The sequence below is a fragment of the Myotis yumanensis genome, unplaced genomic scaffold (assembly GCF_028538775.1).
Source record: "Myotis yumanensis isolate MYYU_CA2020_CCGP unplaced genomic scaffold, mMyoYum1.0.hap1 SCAF_2, whole genome shotgun sequence".
In the NCBI taxonomy this organism is placed as follows: Eukaryota; Metazoa; Chordata; class Mammalia; order Chiroptera; family Vespertilionidae; genus Myotis; species Myotis yumanensis.
In genome coordinates this window covers 93,032,226-93,057,483 of record NW_027223753.1, presented here as the reverse complement: position 1 = coordinate 93,057,483, position 25,258 = coordinate 93,032,226, and the positions used below count along the sequence as shown (strand labels likewise).

The 25,258-nt window shown below is 52.5% G+C and overlaps 1 protein-coding gene across 1 annotated transcript; it reads right to left on the bottom strand.

Moving 5' to 3' along the window:
• Positions 1 to 262: 262 nt before the first annotated feature.
• On the bottom strand, positions 263 to 20,698 carry PXDC1 (PX domain containing 1). Its single transcript, XM_070405795.1, has 5 exons — positions 20,131 to 20,698; positions 9,131 to 9,222; positions 8,305 to 8,422; positions 2,775 to 2,886; positions 263 to 1,450 (listed from the first exon to the last, which is right to left on the bottom strand). The coding sequence occupies exons 1-5, from the start codon at positions 20,384 to 20,386 to the stop codon at positions 1,333 to 1,335; spliced, it is 696 nt and encodes a 231-aa protein (XP_070261896.1). The 5' UTR covers positions 20,387 to 20,698; the 3' UTR covers positions 263 to 1,332.
• Between the last annotated feature and the right edge of the window lie 4,560 nt (positions 20,699 to 25,258).

Sequence of the window (25,258 nt, the reverse complement as noted above, 5' to 3'; positions counted from 1 at the left end):
GGTGCAGTAAACTGAGCACAGCTGGAAGGCAGAAGGGAGATCCCGCGTGTGCAGCTGGGCCACAGAACAGGTTTCCTGGGCCACAGAACATGTTCCAACGAGGAACATGGAGAAGAGGAAAACCCTACACAACTAACCTAACACCTTGCTCAATGACGAGGGGCGGGGCTCAGGACCAGCCCTGAGGGCAGGGTTTGGCTTCCACCCCTATCTGGAGGGAATACGAGGAGGCACACCTTCATACGCAAACACGACATCCAGAAAAGGAGAGTAATATATTTTATTTCATTAAAATAGATTTAAAAACAGACTGTGTAAAATAATTAGGACTTTCAATAATTTATTATTATTTACATTAGCAGATATTGGTCCTTAGTAGACACTGAAGAAATAAAGGAGATAAGCACGCAGACCCCAGACCCTCCCTGAGGGAGAGGGAAACGGGCGAACTGAGTGCGTGGCTTTCCTCTCACTCTCTTCCCCCACGTTACTATGGCAGTTCCATGGTGGAGAGCTGGTCACCAGGAGACAAACTCGGGGCCCAGGTGGCCACAGCTCTGTGACCCTGAAGAGATGCTGGCAGGCCAGGCAGGGTTCTCTGCCTGTTGAGCAGCATCACTAACTCTGCCCCAACTCATAAGCACCCCGTGATCAATGATCCCCCGTTCCTGTCCCCATCCACAGTTCCCCTTCTGTAAACACCCACTGTGGCTGACACAAAGCCAGCCCTCAGTTTCCAGACAAAAGGTGAAAAACAAATGGAAGCCACACATCCTGCTTCTCAGGAAAAGGCTGGTTACTTAATATGCCCTGCCTGTGTCACCCAGAACTTGGGACTCAACAGGATCTCACGTGGCTTGTTCTGTGTGCTTGTCGTGCTGGGGATGGCAGGAGGGAGGGGCGCCTGGCCCTGGGCCCCTGCACCAGGAGGAGGCTCCTCCCAGGAAGCAGTCACAGGCGAGGAGGAACCCAGCAAGGCCCTGGGTGGCCCCCTGGCATCGTGATGTCTTGCAGGCACTTGTGGCTCCTCCACACGGGGAGCGAGCGAGTCCTAGGAATGCAGAAACCGGCCGGGGGTGTGCAGTGGGAGAGAGCCTTCCTCAGCAGCAGGTGTTGCGGACTCCGGGGCTGGACTCCTGGTTGTTGGAGATCGTGGGGTCGGTGCTAACCCCAGAAACCCCCACTACTCCACTCACAGAACACCAGGCCTCGGTGCGGGGCCTGGCAGCAGAGCCGTGCTCAGTCAGTGCAGGCACGGGGGCCCTGGTGGGATAGGGCCCAGTGAACAGCAGCAGAACCAGCAGCTGAGGGCTGAGGAGGGCCCATGAAGACTCAGTCCAAAATGTCCGTCTCAAAGGGAACCAGGTGGTAATAGGACAGGTTGGTGTCATAAGCTGCTGGGTCATCGCCGTCCTCCGGCTCGGAGGTGAACTCACTGCCGTTCTCAAACCTGAAACAGGAAGGACAAAGGTGAGGGCTGCGGCTGGCTCATTGCCCCAGCACCACCCAGATAGAGAGAGTACAGCAGGTCACTGCAGGAGGGCACTTAGGATCGATGTCAAACTGTGGAGGGCTTTCCACTATGCCAGCCCTGCATTACGGCATGAACTAATGCGCCCTCCATACACACACAGCAGGTACCGTGCCGCGTGTGGCAGGGCAGGGTGTGCAAAGGGACAGCAGCATTTTATAGGAGGGACCCCTCGGCCTCACCAGCATTTCATGACACCACAGTGAAGGGTTCTTGCCCACCTACTTGAGCGACATCTGAGACACTAAGAAAGAGCCCGTTCCATGGGGCTGATAGGGCTTCCCCCACCCGGGGCTGTCACTCCTGGGGTCACACTGTGTCCTGCAGTCCTAGCCTGGGTGTCTCAGCATGAATCTGTCCTAGTCCGTGTCTGTTTTCAGTGGAGTGGATGGGCCGGGGCCTGGGATGCTGAGCAGCCCCTCTGCCCACGGGTGTGCTTCTCCTGCCCACAGGGAGATTGCACACCCAGTGCTGCCTCTGGGCTCCTGAGCCAGGTGTGCCACCCTTGGGACCTGAGGTCTGCACAGTGGACGCTGGAGAACACAGTGGTCCCACTTTAAAGATTCAGAGGTGCCAGGAGAGGCTAAATCACTTCCTGACACCCACTCAACCCTTGTGTTGACAGTCCACAGAAGCCACGCTATGACTCCCTGAAGCTGCTGTCTAATGATTCCTGAGGAGAAGGCGGCTGTGCCTCAAGGGGGCCCAGTACCAGCTTCCCCAGGGCACTCACAGCCAAAGTTCTGCTAAAAGAGAGGAAGAACGGAGAAGTGGTGTTTCTGGCTGTCCCACCTTCACTAGTCACTCATCCTCCCCTCCTCAGAGCAGGCCCCCTGGGCCAGGCCCCAGCACCCGGGCGTCTGGAGAATGTCTAGCCCTGCGACGTGAGGCCGATGTGCAGGTGCCACTTCTCCCCATCCCAGGAGACCAGGCCTGGCACCAAGGAGGCTGTGGTCCCTGTGTCCCCTCAGGGCCCAGCACAGACCAGACCCTGAAGCTTGGCCACTTAGCCAGCCATTAGGGCGAAGGAACTGTGTCCCCACAGGTTTATGAACCACGGTCTTACGTCCTCTAGAAAAGGTCAACTCTCTAAATAAGTGTCCAAATACAGGCAGGATGGCTTGGTGTTTGTGGCCACGGGTAGTTCCTGCCTACAGAGCTCCGCATGGGGTGAACCCAGTCCGCCCTAGCCAACCGCTCCAGGATCCCAGCTGTAAAACGACATGCAGACCAGCGTACTCACAAATGCTCTGCCGGATCCACACCCAGGTGCTGCTCTTTTCCATTTGGTATACTGTGGTCGATAACGATAGTTTCTGTATTTGCTAAACAAAATCCGTTGGACCTCATGATCTCTGAAAATGAAAGCAACAGGTAAATATTCAGGACAGGTTGGGTTTTGAAGTTTTAAAGTTTGGGGCTTACACCAATCTGCAGACTCCCCCCTCCACCTGCTGCCCTGTCTCCCCCACACTTTAGGGGAACACTGCACCCACAGGTGCAGCTGGAGCCAACCCTGGAGTCCTGCATACGATTCAGGGGCTGGCGCAGCCTTCACAGGAGCCATACCTGCGGCCTGTGCAAGCGGGAGGCACCTCTCTCCCCCAGGAATGTCTGAGCTCTCTCCCAGACACCCTCCCCATGTGTTTGAAGCTGGGGCAGGAGCATTGAGCCCACATCTGTCAGTCTGGTTTGAGTCCTGGTCTGGTCCACGGCACACTGCAGGGCTCTGCAGGACTCTGCAGGGCTCTAAGCTCCCATCTGTCAGACAGGACAGCACCTTCGGGCCCCCCACCCCCCTCGGGGGCTGCCACATGGATCAAATGAGATCAGTGTGTGTCTTAAACCAAACGGGCAACTTCACTTTTCACTTTCTCTCATTCTGCCAAGCACAAACTTTGATAATGTAAAAAGGCCCACAAAGAAAAAGTCTTCGTATGTCTTGTTGGCTCTGTGGTGTTAGCTTTCCGAGGGCACATGTCTTGGTCTGACGGGCGCTGGAAGTGGTGGAATGGTGGTGCCTGAGGGTGTGGTAGCTGTTACCGCACCACTGGGGCTCAGATCAGCCAGGGGTTCTATGATCTGGGGACTCAGTACCCTCAACTGGAAAGTTCCTGGTGCATTCTCAAATTCAAAGGGTTTTCCAAAGGATTACCATCTTCCCAGTCAGAGCCTAACACATAGAGGCACGCAGCTCCAAACGGCCCTCCTCCCCCGGCACGGCACAGGCAGCGAGGGCACCAGGCTCACTGGGCACCTGGCGCATTGCTGTTTGGGAGATTTATTTTTTCTTACATCTGACCATAACTTAGATTGTTTTATTCCCATGCATGGATTTGCTTTTTATAAGTGGATGCTTATTTTTAATCTTTCTAGGTATTTGGTTTTCAGTTTGTTAAATTTCTCTCCATATGAAGAGAATTAGGGAAACTACACAAAAATGAAGAAAGAAAAATATAAGGTTTCCTCCTCATCCCTACAGGATTAAAATGACAACTCATTGTTCAGATTTGCCAAGTAATTTGTTGCTAAAATTTCCACTTGGCTTTCTGGAGAGGTGACAGCTCACATTTCACGGTTTTTCTCAACATCAGTTCAGCCAGTCCCACTCCCAGTGACGTTAGGTGGGGCCCAGCAGAGCTGCCACCTTCCCTACATGGGAACCACGAGAGAGCCTGCAACTCCTGAGAAGGAACAAAGACCAACGGACATGGGCACTGGGAACCTCCAGGGTCAATTACCTTCTGAGGTGTGAGAAGGTGCTAGATGATGTTTACCGGAGCCTGAGTGACTCTGAAGGTGACTAACTCTTAACCAGAAAGACTAAGATTCCCTCCCCTCTCAATTTCAAACATATGGGAGCCCTAATGAAAACAATAAAAAACAAACACTTTCTTTAGCTGCTTTCATTAAGTTTGACCCAAATCTGTCTCTCCCAGGAAGCACAGAAGACCTCAGTAACGTCAGCACAGTCAGCAGATGGCCCCAGCACCTTTCTGCACCCCACCCCATACCTTTAGGGAGATGCATCCAGATTCTGCAAATCCTATTTCTCCTGAAACTTTTGCCACTAATCTTAACAGCTATCAATGGATCTTTTCTGCAGTAATTACTACTGTGGTAATGATTTTTCTTTTTCTAATTGCAGCCATGGTTTCCAGTGCTCCATATGCTATCAGTCCTTCAGTTTATTAATTCACATATTCTATTTTTCTTAGGTTTGACAGTAGTTAGATTAACATGGGATGAGGACTGTTTGAGGTTGTACTGACCCAAAGCATCACCAGAGAATCCACTGCCCTTGATGTGGGCCCAGGACCTGGCTCGGTTCTTGCATCACCAGGGCCTGGCGCCACCTAGTGGGGCCCGTGGCCACTGCACAGTCTGAACATTAGAGAGGAGGCTGTGCCTGCAGAGGCCTGATGCACCTAAGTCACCAGTGTGAAGAGCAGCCTCCCACAGCCAGGGAGGCCAGTGCCCGTCCCCATGGCACCTCCTCCCTAAATGCCATGTCAATGGCATGAGAAGGCACTAGGAAATCTCCGGGGAGAGGAGGAGAAGGGGCTGGGTGAGTCGCAGCAAGTGAGGGTATTTTCACAAATGAATGGGATTTAGCAGGACAGGAGTGGACGTGGAGGGGCAGACACAGCACAAGCGAAGCCTGCCGGAAGCCAATTCCAGCATGTCATAATTGCAAGAGTTTCATCAAAAGGTTGATGGAACTTGGGGACTCAACAAGGGCTTAGTCACATATGTTGTCACCTGTTGGGAATGGCTGAGGGCATTTCCCAAACCTGAAAAGGGATGATTGCTTGCTGCCAGAGGGCTCAGGGCATCTTAATCTACATGTTATTGCCTCCTACTGGCCAAACACCTGAATAGCCGTAGGCAAATTCTTCCAATCTGACAATGGATTCTGTACCTAACCCTACCCTTTGAAGTGTATATATATATCTACCTCGCCTTAGGACAAATTGTGTTAATAAAAAGCAAGGGGTCCTGAAATGAGGAGATCTTAGTTTCTTTAGCTAGGCTCCTCTGACTCCCTATAATGCCTTTCAAAATTATGTTTCGTCTCTGGACTCTTTATTAAGTTACACACAGCCCTTCTCCAGATTGCTGAACCCTTCTAGATGCTGGAACAAGAACCCCAGCAGAAGCCCAGCCAGGAAGCAGCGGAGGGTCTGCAGCAGAGGGTGCTGTGGTGAGAAAATCAGAAAGCTGGAGCCAGCCAGACTCTGACATGCCTAGAATGACTGGGGGGCTTGGGTTTTATTGTGGATGCCGGGTTCTGAGAAATCACTAAGCTTAGGGAGCCAGAGTTGTGGGATGACCAGTCAGCATCCAGGCTATAAACCAGGGACAGGGTGGGGCTGATAGAGACACCTGTGGATGTTGAGGCCTGAGGGACCCCCAAATGCAGCAACCCCAGAATATGGGACGGAGACTGAAAGGCACCACTGGTAAACGTGTGCACTCGTTCTTGAAAGGGATGTCGGTGCCACTGCAAACCCCAGTTTGACTGAAATGTGTCTCCTAATTTACCACAGTGCCTTGTCTTTGTATATTTATCTCCTGGAGCAGTGAGTGTGCACCCCACCTCCATGGAACACCCCCAGGCCGGCACACCTACATGCTAGTCTATGCTGGGAAGCTTCAAAGGGAGACTCCCAGACTTCGGGCTCCATTGATGAGGGCAGAAGAAGAGGACACCCCTTCTTGTCAGAGACTCGGCTCAGGAAGGGTTTTATTGGTGCTCCCCGAGCCTGCCACCTCGCACACGGGTTCCCCAGACAGGCCCCTGGCTGGAGGATTTCGGGGACCGACATGCAGTAGATATTTACAAACTCCATTTTTTGGCAGCCCTGCTTATTATGAAGTGTTTTGTGCAGAGCCAACACTGGGGGGTAGTGACTGCTATGTCCCCAGGGCAGAGCATACCCACCCCCACACCTGGGCTCCCGGCGGACAGGAGGAGGTCAGCACCCTGCCTCCCTAGACCTGGACACTGTGTCCCTGGTCACCCACGCAAGGCCTCACTGAGGCTCACATACAGGGCAAGCCAAAACCTCTGTCCTCAGTCCTCTTGAAAAAACAGGGAGAACATACTTAAAACATCAGCATGGGACTCTACCGCCATCCCTTCATCTCAGTCCTCTCAGCTCCTTAGGGCAGACGTGGCCTTGCATTTACCCATCACCATCACCGATAAGACAGGCCACTAAGAGGGCTGGGATGTTCCATGCGGTCGCACCCTGGGAGGTACTCAGAGCTGAGTCTGTCCTTCTCCACGTGGGGCCAACCTGAAGCACACCAGCTCTTGTACCAACACCGGCCCTGAAAGGACTGTGCTGCTCTTTGCTCTCCCACTTGCTCAACACGAAAGAACTGAAGCAGAGCAGGGACACCAGTGCTGGGACCCTTCCACCGCGTACTGAGGACTGAGCTTGCCCCGCTCCAGCTGGCAGCATGCAACCAGCAGGACTGGCCATCTGGTCCCGGAGCCCTCCGAGCCTCCGAGCCTGGAGCCCACAGACACCCACCAGGATAAACGACAGCCACCTTCACTCTACTATGAAGGAGGAGGGCTCTGACCCCTGCTCCTCTTACCAGGAACACACAGGAAGCTGCATAGACATCAAAAGCAGCAGACAGACAAACCCAGGCTTCCCACTCATCCTCACACAGTCATCCCTGAAGTACCTTCTCCATCCCAGGTTCCCAGACCTTACCCACCCTGTCCACCTCACCAACACACAATGAGGACTCTGGTCCCTGCTGTGGCACAGAACTCAACAAGGACACTTTTCCACCAATGACATCCCCCGGGTTGGCTTCCTCGGTCTCCCCTTCACCACGACCACCAATTTCTTCTTAGGAGCCGGCCCTCTCATCTACTTCCTCCAGAGGCTGCTCCTCCATTCCTCCTCTTCCTTCCTTCCTCCTCCAGAATCCCCCCTCTGCCTCCTGTGGACCAGGATGCTCTGCAGGCCCTCACGGTTAGCCTACAGCCCGCTGCCTTCCCTCCCTTCCCACCTGGCAGACCCTGCAGGACTCCACGCAAACGCTACTTCTTAGGCCAAAACAAGTGGACTGCCTGTTGCCTGGGGAAGCCCGATGCCTGCCTGAGACCCCGGGGCAGAGCTCCTTCCCTCAGCGGCCTTCACAGACAGCACTGCAGAAAGCAACAGTGTTCTAACGACATGGGCAACCAGAGCTTAGAAAGCCACCACGAAGGGTGAAGTCCAGGGCCCCCTTCCTTTCATGTGACCCCACAGGTGAGCTGACCAGCGCTCTGCTCAGGGCAAAATTACTTACTGCTGCTGACCTTGCCTCTTTCGTTAATGCTTTAGTTAATTTATCAATGCTAACAATACCTAGACGGTGTGTTCCCCTTTGGCCACGGCTGCCCTAGACTAAGAACAATTCAATGCCACATTATGTGCACTATCTTTTTCAGCAGGCTAGACTACTGGCTCCAGAAGTTTGCATCAGAAATGCCTCATTGATGTTTTCATCATTATACTGCTTTGTAAGCTCCAATTTATATGCCAAGTAACTCCCTTAGGACGGAGGGGGAGTGTGAACTCTGGGTCAGAAAACACACTGTTCATAGGGATCTGGTAGCAGCCTCTCACCCACGATGCTCACCATCTGTTGGGCTGTCTTTCTGGAGCCCGGCGGGGAGGGGGGTACAGCCACGCAGGCACCGCACTGAAAAGCTCCTAGAAACCCCCGCGGCATTTCCCCCAGGCCTTCCCTGTAGCTCTTACCTGAAATTTTCACTGGACTTTGAAAGCTGGGTTGAATTTTATGTACACTGTCATTTTTTAGCACCTGATCCAGAGGAGATCTTTCAAAGAAGGTGAGCACGACTTCTGATCTAGAATACTGGGGAGAAATGGGTTAATTACTAAAATTAATCCTCTACAAGGTGGCCCCATCTAGTGTTACCCAGAGCTGTTCAGACAGCCCACAGGACCGACCATGAGGAAGAGGCGGAAATCGCTGACCTCGTTTATTTATGGACACGTGGCTAAACACAGGGCCCCTGGGACAGGGTGACAGAAGCTGGCTAGCTTTTCTCAGTGCTGCATGGCCAGTGTTTCCCCACAGCTCCCTTCACTTCACAGTAAACTATGAGCGCCCACAGAGGAGGCAGGCAACAGCCTGCAGGAGTAAGGTGGTCGCCTGACTCAGCCGGTTCCTCATCACCACAGCACCCAGGCCTGCAAGCTGCTTATCCACCTGCCGCTGCTGAGGCCAACACTCCCTCGGGCTCCTATTGCCTCTTCTCAGACACCCTCAGCCAGACCAGGGGCTTCTGCATGGAAGCAGGAAAGCAAGGACCACTGTAGCGGAGGGCCCCTTCCCTTCCTACTCAACGCCTCTTTGGCCCCTCACTCCCACCTGCCCAGGGAGGAAACAATGGAGCCACTGGAGTTCATCAAAGTCTTTCTTTCCCAGGTCTACCCACTGGCCTCCCTATGGCCTGACACTTCCAGGGAGGGGCAGGTGGCCAAGGGAGCCAACAGGCCAGCTATGTGGACGCTGCTGGGATGTGCCACCGCCCCACCCAGCCGGACCCAACCCACTCACCTTACATGGCATGCTTATGATGGTCTTCAGCAACTTCTCCACCTCGTTGAGCCTGGTTTCTATGTCATGGGCGTCCTTTATGGCTACCAGTCCTACAGTGGAGACAGACATGCCTACAGTCAGAAACACAGACCAGGAAATGTGCTCCCACATCAAATACAGACAACAGGCCTCCCACGATGAGGATGCCACCCCGTGTCAGCCTGCATGAGGGTGGGTGCATCTACTCAGCCTCGTCCATGTACGTACAGCCTTACTCTGAAGCCCTGTTCCACACCTCATGTGAAGTTTCAAAGACCCAGTGAATGATCTAGGTGTATTTGGGGTGACACTACCGTCCAAAGCGAGAGGTCTGGCAGCCAGGGATAGCGAGTAGGGGGGTGGGCAGGCATAAGCTACAGACAGACCCTCCAAGTGGCCTCTGAGGGGGCAGCAGGGATGGTTCCATAAACACCCTGGGCTCCACTGGAGCTCGGCTGGGCCCACTCACGTCGCCTATGGTGACTGCACCAGGGGCGGTGCCCTGGACACACCCGCTCCCACAACACAGCAGCAAGCGGACTCGCTCTGTGCTGCTGACCTGACCACAGGGCCCATCTGAATGGAGCCCATGGTTAGATAAGTCATTTAAATGCTGGTGTTGGAAGGAAAAAATCAGATTTCTACTCAGAGAAAACCAACGTGGCATGACTCACAGCACTTTCCAGGAATCAGCGTCTGACTTTGTTAGTTACCAAAAATACCGAGCGGCTGTGAGGAAGTGCAGTCTATTGCTTTGTAAATGCTATAGGTTACAGCATGGAGACTCGGGGTACGTTTCTGTGTCCCCATGAACAGTGAGGAACACAAACCCGCCCACTACAGTTGCTGTACATCGGCTTCCTGGAGATGAGGGATACTCATTCCCAAAGAAACATGCCTCTTCGCGCACGTCCTATGACCTAGGATGACTGCCCTGTGAGCTCTCACCAAAACACACGGCCGAAATCCCAGAGCTGTTATCAGTAATGAGTCTAAGTTCTTTAGAAGTTCTGGTTTCATTTCGTTTTACAGGAGAAAGGGTGCTTGTTGTTTTTAGGTAAATCGTTGACTGAGTCTACATAAGTGATAAAATTAACTTCTTATACTACATGATTGAAAGGAAGAGGCCCACAACATAGGGTCCCTGGAAAACCAGGAGCACCCCAGACATGGGCGAGGGCAACTCTGAAAGCCTGGTGACAGCAGGGGGATGCTCCACAGCTCAAATCGAGGCCAGGAATCACCCTCTCAACTTCCTGAAGCCCCTGCCCCTGAGGTGTAGGCGTCCCTGCTTGGTCCAGCCCACCCTGCCCCGCCTCACAGGCCCAGGCAGCCAGAGGTCAGCTGTTCAGGGAGCAGGAGTCCCAGAGGCAGGCCGGTGGATCATGGCTGGACGGCTGGGAAACCCCAGGCTCCTATCCACACAGCCTGGCACATCTGCCACAGCGCCCCAGCCATCCCCAGCGACAAAGACTGGGCCACCATCTCCGCTCTTCCCCAGGTTGTCGGCCCCAGCACATCACCCGGCACGTTGCGGGAAGCAGGGACAAGAAGGGAGAAAATACCAGAGACAGACTTTCAGGATGCTTGTTCGCCAGGCCCTGAATTCCTGGGAATAGAATTTCAAACACACATGCACACACTTTGCACCAAAATGCTTTCATCTTCTGCTTGCTACAGAGAAGTCTCGGGAGGGAAAGGGACCAAGCAAAATCCTCTGAAAGCTTTTTTAAAGAGACAAGTATGTCAATCATGCCCATAAGGTGCTTCATTACTCCAAGATGAGCAAAGCTGTTACTGTACTTCAGCTTCTATTACAGCTGGACTACTCGCGTAATCAGCCGGGGCTCGGACACAGTACTGTGGGCACATCTGCAGGAAGACCAGCCTCCTTCAGAGTGAGAGCATACAGCATTTTACATCTGCTTTACAAGTTAAAAGCATAACTTAATCTTAAGTCAGTACAGAAGTTTACAATTCTTGTATCTTTGCTTTAACACCATAATTTTGGTTACATCTTTGCTTTAATTAATGTTCAACCTATGGTTGGGTTAATAACCTCCAAGGGTAAGACTTCATCAGATGAATACATTCTGCTCTATGATGATCTTTTAAGGTGGCCAGATGTAGCAAATAAAACACAGGAGGCCTATTTAAATTTGAACTGCAGATAAACAATGAATAATGCACAAGTATGGATAGACTTCTACTAAAAATTGTTCATTATCTATCTGAAATTCAACCTTAACTGTATTTACCTGGAACCCTGTCTCCATGGTGACCTGTTTTCCAGAGGAAAGTGAGAAGCACGTGGTCAGGCCTCTGGAGACAGTCTAGCATCTTAACCCAGCGCACAGACCCTCCTCGACCTGACCCAGCCCACCTTAGTGGCCCTGTGCCCTGTGAGTCCCCCATCCTCACATCAACCCAAAAAACAGGTCCACACCATCCAAACACAGCCCCCACCCTCATGCAGTGCTGCCTGCTGACCTGCCCAGCCTCACGCAGCGCTGCCTGTTGCTGGGACAACCCTTCTGCTGACCTTCCCCCACCTACAGGTTCGTGTACGAGAAAATCTCATCCAGCCCTCAACCGGAGGCATATGCCCTCTGTTCTGCACAGCCTTCGTCACATCAGAGGCTGGGAGACCTGGGCTCCCAGAGAATTCTCTCCTGACATCTGCAGAATTCACCACTCTGCACTGTACCTGCTCCTTTACCTGTGGTCTCCCCACACCTCTTGGTTATGAGACTGTGGTTCCAGGACAGGCCAGCAGGGGGTGACAGTACTCTGGAAGCCATGGAATTCAGTCCAGTGAGGACTGGAAGGGATAATCCACTACCAGCCACATTCAGGAAGCTGCCTCAGTAGACTTCACAGCACCCGGGAGTTTTTCTAATTTCTGATAAAAACATAAACACTAATATAACCTCAACTGTTAAGATTTCACTCTACACAATTTGTGATGTGAAAACTTTATCCAGATTTAGCCCCAACCAATTAAAAATTTGAAACCAAAAGATTGATAGCACAATTATATATCCATTTCAGTGTGCCAATTCTACATACATTTGAGGGTTAAAGTCAGCCTACAGCAGCCAGGGTGCCTTTTGCTTGTGAACTAGTTTAGCCTTGGAAACTGAGATCACAGATTGTTTCTGTCGGTTTCAGGATCAGCTTCTTCATGCAAACACCTGATTTATCTCGAAACCCAGACTGAACACGCTGACATCAGCACAATGACCCACCAGTGACCGCAAACACAAACAACCCAGATTCCTAATCTCAGAAGCCTGGGTCCAAAGTCCGTTTTCTTCAGGAAGTGGAGGCTTTGTGCAGAACACCTCAGACGGTCGCAGGCTTCCTCCACAGACAGACTCGGGAGACCGAACCTAACCTGAGCCTTCACTGCCAAAATTCTGGAAATAAAGACAGGCGTCTTCTCGGTCAGTTCGGAAGGAAGACGGTCTTTCTGAAGCACAGGAAGGAGTGTCCATTACCCAAAGGGCACAAGTCTCAGAGGAGACTCCACAATAGAGCCCCAGGAACATTTTCGGTAACGTGACCTTTCAGCCAAGTCAAATAATAAGTTACATCTCCAGAGCTCCTTCTCCATGCGCAAACCTGTCCATCAACACCCCGCACAGAGGGCAGACCGTGTGGATGACACCAGGAACGCAGGGCCATCATGCGTGCTTAGGAGATACATGTTCTTTAAAGGTTGAGCATAATACACATTTTGGAAACAAAACATCTTAAATTTTTTGGAAAACCTTATGGGCTTACTGCCTAAGTACCTGTTTTCTAAATAAGTAGCCAACATTCAAGAAATGAGGCTAAGAAACGAGCTGGAGAACGTAGCCACATGGCTATATTTGCACACGTACACACCCCAATGAGGGCCTTTCTCCCCGGGACCCACGGCGCTCCCCTCTACGCCATCTCAGTGTCCTGTGCTCCCTTCTGCGAGGTGTCATGCAGCATTTACGAGAGGACTGTCTGCCCTCGCTGACACCTGCTGCACATGGCCGGGGGGCAGGGCGGGGGGGGGGGGGGGGGCTGGCTCACCCTCCCTGCCGGCTTCCCTTACTCAGTGGTGTAAAGGAGGAGACAGAAGAGGCGGCGACAAAGTTACCCTTTCTGAGGACCCAAGAAGGGCTGAGAGGAGACGCTCTTCCCTCCTCTGTGTCTTCCTACAACTGGCAGATGCTCCCTTGAGTGAATGTGGTTTTGTCATATGAGAAAGTAAGTGTTTCCCTTAAAAGTACCGATCTTACCCTAACCGGTTTGGCTCAGTGGATAGAGCGTGGCCTGCGGACTGAAGGGTCCCAGGTTCGGTTCCGGTCAGGGACATGTACCTTGGTTGCAGGCACACCCCCAGTGGGGGGCGGGGGGAGGGTGTAGGAGGCAGCTGATTGATGTTTCTCTCTCATTGATATTTCTAACTCTCTATCCTTCTCCCTTCCTCTCTGTAAAAAAATCAATAAAATATATATTTTTTTAAAAAAGTACCAATCTTTTCTGTGTCCTTCCCTTAACCCCTCCTTTTCTAGGCCTCTTCATTGCTCTCCCATTGAAAGCACAATTCCCTTCCCAAACGTGTTTCAGAAGCCATTCACTTAGCCAGTCTGCCTTAAAACATCAAAGGTGCTGAGGAAACACCACCCCACTCTCAGCTCTCACAACAGGAAGCACCTCTCGTCTGCTCATCCCACAGTGCTGCCTGCCCTCCTGCTCCAGCCAGGCAGCCCCCGAGGTGTGGAGGTGCCCTGGCCAACAGCTAGCAGGACCCCTGCCTCCCCAGGGCTTTCATGCTGCCAGGAGTATGGAAGTGAGGTGCACACTGGCCATAGGGAGTGGGGCGTCACCTGGGAGGCTAGGAAGACTCACAGCAAGGCGCCCACCCTCTCAGACTAGGAGGCCTGAGGAAGGGGCGAGGGAGGGAGAAGGAGATCAGGGAGTGGGGTCTGGAGTGTGGCTGGGGCAGGGGTCGGGAAGGCTGAGACAAGCAGGGCCTCACACGCCACATGGAGGAGTTTGCCATGGGAGCAGAGGGCAGTCGTGGCCCCCCTTGCAGGCTCTGGCCTCAAGAACTCTGCCCACCTGGTAACTCTATTTCTTACGGTAGCACACACACCAGCCCCAGGTATCCACAGTCATCTGCCCCTCATGAGACTGCCCCTTGGACAGGGCGCTCTCAGGAGCAGGGGGCCACCCTCTGGCTCCTGGAATCTGGATGACTTCCCTTATCATGACTGTCCACAATTCAGAACTACCATCCACCTTTGGGAAAGGTGATTATAAAAATAGTTAAAGAAAAGAGTCAAAGCTCCAGGGTCACGTGGTCCGGAGTCCAAAGCCAACCATTCTCAGGTGCCCAGCGTGGTGCTGGAACCGTGGAGATCGCTGCTTCACGCTCGCGACAGCCCTGCCGTGTAAACATCGCTACTGCCATCACTACCCGGGCCTCTAGGAACTAAGCCACTTGCCTGAAGTCACGGGCAAGACAGAGCCAGAATCTGAGTCCTTCCCTGTCTGGTTCCAAAGCCAGTGCTTTCCCCCACTCCCCCTGAGCCCCCCACTGTGACCTGTGCTCCAGCCGTCAGGGCCTCCGTTTCCTCACTGGGGAGGCAGGACAGTGTCTGGTGGCACTGAAGATGCCCTGTAAGAGGTGTAATTACACATCCATTCCTGCTCTCCGCTCTGCCCAACTGATGCTCAGTGTTTCCCCACTGGTTACAAGTTACCTATCAGCAAAGGACGGTTAAAGTGTTTTGTTCTTAAACAAAAATTAAGTAAAACTTGCAGGGTAAGTTATCAAAGGAGCTAATTGGTTGTGTCCACAGCTGTGACTCCGTCTAGGGTGCGGGGTCAGAGGAAGATGGACTGGAGGTGTGTGCTTGGAGAGCGACATCTCAGCATGTGAGTGAGCGCCAAGGGGACACCTGGGCTGCCATCATGTCATCGCGGGGAGGCCACAGCAGGCCCAGACAGAACGGAGAGCAGACCCTAACCCTCAGGCTCCCTGGCCTTCCCACCAAGGAGAGGTTTCCGACTACGGGGCTCTAGGGCTTCTAGGTTCCGGGACAAGGGGACCATCTTTTTAGTGGTGACAACCGGAGGTGACCGGTGGATGCCGACTGTCACCCAAGAAAGTAAAAGTGAACAAAAATGCCAATAAAAACTATTTCAGTGGGCGGGCAATGCCAACCACCGATAACAACATACTGTTCCATTTACTGCCCAGAGCCCAGAGCTCCCACAGGACACCCGCCCAGAGGACTGTGCCACGGGGGTCAAATGCACGTCGGGGTCATAACTCACCACTCAGCCTCAGCCTCTCTGACTCCTGAATCCCATGAGCATGATGCAACTCCAAGATGGGCTTCAGCCAGAAGAGGCAAGCTGACCCAGTGCCCACTGCTTATTAGCTCTGCCTGGTACTCTGAATCTTCCCGGATTGCCACTGTCCACAATGCAGGCGTATCTTTCACCTTTCGGAAAAGGGTTGATTAAAAGAGACAGCAGAGAAAGGTGAAGCCTAGACTTGTTTTCAGAAGGGAAGGGGATCCATGTCCCTGAGGGCAGCCAGGATGCCATAGTGGGTTCTGATCTGAGAAGCAGAACTGAGTTTCTCCTCTGAAATTTGGTGGAAAGCACCATGTCCGCTCCTTCTCTAGCTGAGAGTTAGCTCGGGTCACCTGTGCCCACAGCACAGTGAGCTCTCTTGCGATGAGATCACAGGACCATGAACCAAACTCAGCCACGTGGCCACTTGCAGAGACTGGACCGGACACCAGGAGCTCCGGCACAAGGAAAGCAGAGGAAGTCTGGGCAGTAGCAGGGTGTGGACTTGGGAAAGATAGGTAAAGCAGAAGGAGGGGAGAGGAAGAGCAGGCGACATGGAGGTGGACAGTCCCAGGCAGGACGGGTGGCAGAGCACGCGGCCATGCTGCCAGGGTCCTGGGAAGCACCCAGCCCAGAAGCACTACACATGGAAGAAACTCAAAATTGGCCTGTGAACCTGAAAGGACACCCTGAACCCCCAGAAGTGAAAACTGCCCGTTAGGAGGGACAGGGCACCCTGAGGTGAGGCTATGCATGGGGGTGGGAGCTGAGTCACAGGCAAGGAGCAGGCTCACTGAGCACACATCTCGCCGGCCAAAGAAGGCCTTTGTGCCCCTGCTCTGCTGCCCGGGGCCCAGGTGGCTCACACTTTCTTCAGCCTCTTAGAATGTAAACTCGGAGACTCTGCAGTCCGTCCCATCCAGCAGGTGGCGCTCTCCCAGCTGGTCTGGGGCAGCGCTGAGCTTCTTCCCTCTCTGCCCACAGGACAGGCTCAGGGCCCAGGAGCAGAGGACACATTTTCCTTGAGCCATCAGGGTGTGTGAGGCTGGTAGGTGTATCCTGATAATACCCTAGATACCGTAACTCCCATCCCTCAGACCTCAAATCTAAGCACAGATAGTCCATGAGGTTGCAGGTAAGTTAATATCTTCAGAGATAAGGTGAACAAACATGTGCACCTGTACCCCTCAGGCTCCCAATGAGGGGGCTTATCTGGAGAAAATGCTGAAATATACTCAAAGCTGGAGACCTACCCCGGCTCCTGCAGGCTTCCAGTCTCAGTGAGTGGCAATTCCATCCCTATCCCAGCTCCTGCAGGCTTCCCATCTCAGTGAGTGGCAATTCCGTTTCTCAGGCTGAAAGCTTGGCTATGAGCCTGACGCTCCTTCACACCCACGTTTGGTCTCTCAGTCAATGCTGTGCTCTTCCGTCCCAGACGTATCAGTGCATGGCCATGTCTCACATCTGCTCTGCTACACCCGCCACAACATCCCAGCAGCTCGAGCAGCCTCCCTTCCTCCCCGAGTCATTTCAGCACAGCAGCTGGAGCATGTGTTAGATCAAGTCACTTGCTCAAAGCTCTCCATCTCGGAGTAAGAACCCAAATCTGAGTGCGATCTGCCCACTCCCTACCTCCCCAATCTTCTCCGACTACCCTCTCCACTCCAGCCACAATGGCCTCTCACTACTCAAAGTCACCAGGCACGTGCAGGCCTCAGGACCTTTGCACTTGTTCCTCTTTCTTCCCCAGGTAGTGATGTGGCCTGGCTCCCTCCCTTCCTTCAGATCTCTACTCAAAGGTCACTTCCTTTCAGACCTTGGGACCATCCTACCTTCCCTGCCCCCATAAGCAATAGCTCTTTTCCTTGCTTACTTGTTTTTTATCTTCTGAACATTTATCACTAACATATTTTTCACTTGTCTTGTTTATTACTAGGTTTCTCCCAACCAGAATATAAGAATCATGAGGGCAGGGATTTTTTTTTTTTTTTTTTTGGTCTTTTTTGTTCACTACCATGTCCCTAGCACCTAGGATGATATCTGGCACATAGAAATGAGGTAGACTTTTCTTTTACATTACTGGAATGTATTTTACTAAGAAAATTATTTCCCTGGACTTAAACAGTTCTGAAAAGGAAAAGGACTTCCCTTAGGATTGTACAAAATTCAGGTGGTGCTTAGGAAAGGACCAGCTTGCCTCCCTTCAGAGAATCAAGGACTAGATGGAGAATTAAGGTCATCACTCCTCTGTCCCACGGGTTGCTGAGCCAGGAATCCAGCCAAAGGTTCCAAGAGTTCCATCGTGGGCTGTTATAAATTCCTTTCACCCAGCCGCTGGTCCTCATCCTCACCACTTCCACTGCCCCTACCACCATGACCACCACCATGGCTAATACCTCATTTGAATTTTCTCCCCCTTCAGATAATTGAAAGTACCTATCATATCCTTTCTTTTCTTTTTTGTTAATCCGCATCCAAGGTTATTTTTTCCATTAATTTTTAGAAAGTAGAAGGAGGAGAGAGAAACATTGATGTGAGAGACACATCTACTGGATGCCTCCTGACCGGGTCGGGAATCGAAGCTGCAACCCAGGTACATGCCCTTGACTGGGAATCAAACCCATCACCCTTTGGTGCATGGGTTGATGCTCTAACCATTGAGCAACCAGCCATGGCCTATCATATCCTTTTCAAGTCTACTTTTCTCCCCATAATCCTAAACCTTTCTTCACTTGTAAGTGGCCCACTCTTCAGAGGTACTCACTGTGTGTCTACACCTCAGGAACTTAAACTGGCCCCGCACAACTCAAATGCACACAGAAAGCACAGAGCCAGGGGCATGTGAGGGGTGGGCCAAGGCCTCACACCCACCTCCCTTTTGCTCCAGGTAAGACTTTTCACTACCACGTCCCAGGGCAGCCAATGCCACGCTCTCCTCCCCACCACCATCTACAAAGTCTCACCAGAAGCAGTGGGTGCTGAGGGGAACTAGCATTAATGCCGGGCTTCCTACTGCTAGACACTCCACTCTGCATTTTAATCCTCACATACAAAAAGTGAGCAACAGGTACTAGGTTACAGAGGAGGAACCGAACAGGGTGCCCAGGGTCACGGCTGAGCTGGGCCACCTGGCCGAGTGAGACCTGGAGGGCAGAGGGGAAGGCAGGCGCTCTGAAGGCCCTACGGGGCCCCAATTCATTCATGGCCCACCTTGTTCCAGAAAAGAGAAAACTCAATTAAGCTTTCCTGATCTGGGCATTCATTTGAATTTAAAAATATAATAACACACACCCAAATAGCAAACCCAAGGAAAACGGTTTGCATGCTTAAAATAATCCTAAACTAGCTCCAGAATGGCTATAAAGTGAAGCAAAGTGAAGCCTGCAAGGCAAGCTGTCTCGCTCAGGGCCTCCAGACTCACCGGCTTGAGGAGCCTTTCTAAAATGACGCGTCTGCCAGGGGATGTGTCATGGGAACTGAGCTCATGAGACATATAAGTCACACTCTGGGGTGGGAGGGGGGATCGCCAGGGGGGTAAGGAGAGGTTATCTTAAGACCTCAGGTAGACAGCAGCTAAGGAGACTTGTCCCGGCCACCCTCAGCTTCCATAACTGCCCCCAAAGTGCCACCCGGTCTCTGCTTAGAGGAGTGCAGAAAGGAAGGCTTCTGGGTGTCACCTCACTGCAGGTGGTCATGGGGGCGCGGATATAAGGGAAGCGAGGCTGCTCAGAGCCCTGCAGACTGTCCTGGCCCCTTCTCCCCCTCTGCAATCCTTCCCATCTCAATTTTAGCTTCTCTGGTCCTTCCTCTTTCTTCCCACCTCCTCCCCGCCTGGCCTCGAAAGGGCAGCCAGTGGGACGGGCGACAGCCAGGCAGTAGGAAATGCGAAGCCACAGCAGATCTCTGAAAACTCCAGTCCCAGGAGCCAGGACCGGTCACAAGGCGAGGGAGGAGGCCGCCACAGTTAATCAAAAGCAAATGTGGACCCACCCCTGGGGTGGGGGCCGGAGCTTTCCTCTGCAGCTGCCCGTGGGGCTGCCCCTCCCCAGCGGTGACAGAGGGCTGCGTGGCAACACGCACTCCAGCTCCTCTGTCAGCGAAGTCAAGAGGCGCGGCCCCTCCCGGGGGAGGAGTCTGAGGGGTGCCAGACGGGACGCAACCCCCAACTGGACACTGTCAGCTCTTCCCATGGGTCTCCCTAGCACCCTACTGCCGCCCCCTGGGCGGGCGGGGTCGCAGCTGGCCTTCCCGAGAGTGGGGACGGAGGCGACCACTCGTCCGGGGCAGGCGCCGAGACTGAGGGGCCTGGAGGCCACCCCGACACCGGCCGCCGCGCTGGTACTGGTCAGTGACCGGCCCGCGGAGACGGTCAGGGCACCTATTCTGGTATCCAGGCGAGGAAGGCTGCGCGGTTCCACGAGCGACTCCCTGTCCCCTTACCACGGCCACTCTGGGCGCCCTTCGCCTGGGGACGGAGGGTCGAAGTGTCCCCTGTCCGTGCCGGGACGGAGGGAAACCGCAATCTCAGTTGAAGTAACTTCCCCGCTCCCTTCCGTGCACTTTAAAACGACCTCACAGCCTCGCTGCCCACTGCACCCCGCCCGCGGCGCCCGCAGCCCGCGCCCCCGCACCTTGGCGCAGCGGCGCGCGTGCCAGCTCCGGCCGGTCCTCGGGGAACGCGTCCCGCAGGCGCTTCCACAGGCGGCCCAGGTCGGCGAAGCTGCGGTGCAGGTAGAGCACGCTGCGGTCCGACCACTCGGTGCGGATCTCGAAGAACTCCTCCTCGTCCCCGCGCCGGCTGACGATGAGCCTGCGGATGCCGTTCACCCAGCAGCCGCGCACGAACATGTTCACGAGCGAGGTGCCCTCAAACACCGCCGAGGCCATGCCGCGGGCCACGCATGCCCCCGCCGCCGGCGCCCTCGGCCCGCTGCCCGCCGGCAGGGGGCGCGTCCGGGCCAGCCGGGTGTGCCTGGAGCCGCCCGGGGTCCGTCCGGGTCTTTCCGAAGCCGAGGTCGGCCGCTCTGGGGGCTACGCGGGACCGGAGTCCGTCGGAAGTCGGTCGGCGGCCAGTCCCCGGCCTCCGCGCACCCTCCCGAGACAGCCCGGCGAGAACCGGGCGGGGGCCGAGCAGCGGCTTTTAAGGCACTTCCCACCGCGGGCGGCGACGTCGGGGCTGCGGCCGGTCGGCTTTCCTCCGCCTCCGGGGAGAGGACGCGCGCGGAGGGAGGGGGGCCGGCCCGCCGCCCACGCCCGGCGCCGCCCACCCCGAGCGCGCGCTGCTGGGGCCGCGTGGACCCCGCCGGCCGAATTGGGGCGAAACCAGCGCTCGGCCCCGCCCCCTCGCCCCCTCCCCGCCCTGACCGCCCTCCCGGCGTCCTTCCCCCCGCGCCCTGGTGACGGCTGGAAGCTGCAAGGGAGGGCGTAGCAGGCCTACGCTCGGGTTCTGGAGACTTTTTCCTCTTTCCTCTTCGGGATCCTTGGGGTCGCTGCGGGCCGGGAGGTTGGGGGTTGGGGGGAGCTGGGCCGAGCGCGGAGGGAGGCTGCGGGGCACACCCCGAACCCGGGATCCGACTCGCGGGGCGTTGGGACTGTTTGCCTCTTCCCGGTCTCCGCACCGCCACCCAGGGAGCCGGCGCTCCCGCCCCGCGTCCCTCCCGCGTCCTCCCCCGCCCCGCGTCCCGGGTGCATTCCAGGCGTGCCACAGGCCGGGACGCTGGCTGCAGACCGACCGGACGCGGCCGGAAAGACAGACCAGAGGGCAGGCCCCAGCAGGGAAGGGGCGTCTCCTAGACCTGGGTCCGTAGCCAAGGAGTCGCCCTCCAAACGGGGAGGCGGACCCCCCTGCTGAGACCGGCGACAAACTGGTGGGAAGACGTCCCGTGGCCTTTTGTGGGACCGAGGGACTTGGGGAGTCTAACTGGGGAAGCCACCCACATGGGAAGAAAACGGGTTCACAGCAGCGGGGACTCAGCCTCCCGTTCCTCGGGCTGCTCCTAACAAAAGATGATTTCAAGCGCCAGTTTAAGAATTGAAAGTTGGTTCCAGAAGTGTCATCGCTCGCTCTGGGCTGGGGTGGGGGAGCCCGCGCGAGGCCCCCGAGTGTTCCGCGAAGTTCTAGAAAGTCTCAGAAGCCCAACTAGGGCTGAGGCCAGGTTGCGGGTCTTTTAACTCCATCCAGACGGAGATGTTCCCCTGCCCCGCACACATCGCCACTACCGGGTTTTATCCAGACTTTCGGATGTCATATCTTCAAAGTTCACCATCTCGGTCTATCGTCACCTCCCTGGGTTGGTCTTGCTCCCCATTTGTCCTGTGAAAAACCCTCTGCCCATCTCTGGCCCTTGCAGGGGTGGGGAGTCAGTAAGTGTTGAGTGATGGGTAGAATGAACAAGGAAGTCTGCCCAGGAAGGCATCAAGGCATCTAAGAGAGCAGAGCAGAGTTCCACCTCCCCAAAAGGCCCACCAAACACCATCTTCTCCGCCCCCCCTCCCCCCCCCCCCCCCCCCCCCCCCCCCCCGCCCCACACACACATGTCCTCTCTGGACACACTCCTTTTCCTTCATGCCACTGGTGTGGGCAGCATCTCTAGCACTCTGAAGGCCAGAATGAGCTTTTATGCATCTAGTTTTTATATTTTTATTGATTTCAGAAATAAGAGAGAGATAGAAACATCAATGACGAGAAAGAATCATTCATTGGCTGCCTCCTGCACACCCCACACTGGCAACCCCCGCATATGCCTTGACTGGCAGTCAACCGTGACCTCCTGGTTCATAGGTTGATGGTCAACCACTGAACCAGGCCAGCCAGGCTATGCATCCAGTTTTGAGGGCACACTTTGCTGTGTAAAATCTTTCCTAGGAAAAAGCTAGTCTTCATTCCCCTCTCACCCAGGAGGCCTAACTTTGTGAAGCTGCCCTTCAGTTTGTGCCAGGCATTTCTGGTCACTAAAGAGAAAAAAGTATTTTCCTATCACTGGTGTTTATTTAAAGAGACCTGGAACTGCCCTAGCCCATTTGGCTCAGTGGATAGAGCATTGGCCCTGGGACTTAGGGTCCTGGGAGGTCAAGGGCAAGTACCACTGTTGCAGGCTCAATCCCTGGCCCTGGCAACCGATGTGGGAGGCAACTAATCAGTTGATGTTTATCTCTTCCACTCTCTCTAAAAAATCAATGGAAAATTAAAAGAGAGACCTGGAAATAGAGAAAACTGGGTAGCCAAGTAAAAATAGAAAATGCCTCAAAGTCACTAATAGTTACAGAAATTCAGATTAAAACACAATGAGCTGCCATTTTTAATCCATTGCATTGATACAGATTTTTTTTTAATCTGTTAGAAAAATTATCCAAAACCTGGATATAAGGCCAAAAGGGTAGACATCCATTCAATGTATGGCCTTTCAGTGTCCTATTGAAGCATCATTCAAAGGCCCAAGGATGACAGGCAGTCCTCGGGTTACGTTGGACTCAACATATATTGTTTTGTGGTTACGTCATCATCTCCCATTTACAGTATTTATAAAAAAAAAAGTTCCGTCATTTTGACGTATGTTCATATGTGCTTTATGTTTTTTATTATTTATTTACCACAATAAAGGTCAGGAATTGTTATCTTTCTTTCAAATTTTTTTTACTGTTTCACTTCATTACTGCTGTGTATGTGCTCCATGTGAGTGACATAGGTACTTATGTAGGTTGGTTCCGACTTACAGCGAAAATTGAAAATCGCGTTAGGTCAAGCTGTAGGAATGTATCTCCAACATAACCCGAGGACCTACTGTATTTAGTTTTCTAGGGGACTGTAACATTGTTTGATATTGCTATTTACTATTGATGAAAGGCTAAGACTCTGTAAGGTTATATATTAACTTGTAGATTTGTGCCGTGTAGAGACGCAAATAATTTTTGTCCCAAAGAAAGATAACTTCAAAGGTTATAATTTATTGGCCTGTAGGACATTAACCATTTTTATATGTAGCCTAGTAATCTTCTTTTAATATTTTATTAAGAACTATATTATTACATTTCTCCAAGTGGTCTTTGAAATAGCTTTTTCATATTACAAATTTTCTCATTAATTAATAAGCTGAATACATTTTATACATGTGCACTCTATATTTATAAAATATATTTGAGAGTCATATTTAACTTTTGAAAGTTACACATGGACAAGTCTAACAAGAACAAGGATTTTTGCAAAGTTATAGAGAGATAACTCTCATACACTGATTTTGGATGTACCAGTTGGAAAGGCTCTTTGGAAGGTAGTTTAGCAGTAGTTATTCAAACCGAAAATTACATAACTTGTGACCCAACAATTCCTCTTCTAGGATCCAATCTTAGAGAAACATTTCCACATAGGTCTAAGAGAAATGTACAAAAACATTCCATGTTGCAGTGTTTGCCAAAGCGAAAAATTGGAAATCACATAAATATTCATCAAAAGGAGAATGAATAAATTAGTGCCACATGAGTATGGTGGAATACTATGTAGCCCCAAACATGAATTCGTTATAAAAATATAGCTAGATCTCAGAAACACAATGTCAATGGAAATGACTGATATGTAGATATATATGACAAAACTACTAAATTTGGAAAGATACTTGCCAAGCCTAAAAGTGCCTTGGAGGTAATGAACAAGTCAAGGTGGGAAGATGTCAAGAAAGATTTTCATTTTATAGATAATGTTCTTATATATATTTCAGAATTGAATGCAATAATTGTGTAACTTTAAATATATCTCCTGATGATGATGATGATGAGAGAATCTCTGAAATAAGTGCTGGAACTTCTGACTCCTGGTCCTGCCCAGCCTCTGACTAACTCCAGTCATCATCTCAAACTACTGGCCCAAACTTGCTTTGCCGGGATTTTCGTTTTCATGAATGAGGAATTTAAAACAAAAAATGTTAAAGCCCATACTGTTGTGAGGACTAATAAACCGGTAGATGGCTGAAAGTGTGCTGTAAACACCTTTGAGGACCTGTGTTATATAAATGTTAGGAACCAATACAGAGGAGCTGGAGTGGTTTCAGGTTGTAAATCAAGCTGATTAGCTAGTTCAGTGCCTCAGGCTACATAATAGAATGTGAAAATGGAGAACAAAGAGGAGCTCTCTGGGTCACTGTCCCTCTTCCAAGCCAGGTATAGAATGACACAGGTGTATCAGAGGAGGAGCCCTGCTTGTAGGTAAGAGCTTGGGAAACCAGATACTTCAATCCGATTAATAAGAGTAAATACGGGAATAAAAGACTTCATGAAATTCAAGGCCTTAACTTTCAAGGGGATGTTTATTTTTCTGTTTATTTTCTTCTGCAATTGTTTGATTTTGGCTTAGACTTTTTTTTGTTTGTTTCATCCTTTCTTTCTAGCCTTCAAAGTTAAGAGAAAGACAGTGCAAAGGGTGGTAATCAGTCCTTCAAGGCACCGTCTTTGTCCTACTCCTGGGCCTGACAACACAATAGGAAGCAGGGGGCTTCGAGAGTCTGACAAACAAGACCAAACACTGCCTGAACCTGGAAGGGAGGTTTGGGTGAGGGAGGTAATCCTGGACCAGGGGGCCTTAAACCCCACAGGTTCCACCATTTGTAACCACCCCTCTATCTTCACCTCCCCCAGTATGCAAAGTTAGAGCTGAATAGTATTTTCTCATCACTAACTGTGCTTGGGTGAGTTTGATAAACTATTCATAGGGGCACCATGATTGGCTTGTGCGTTCTGCCTGGAGTTGTACTAGACACAATGAGGTAATCA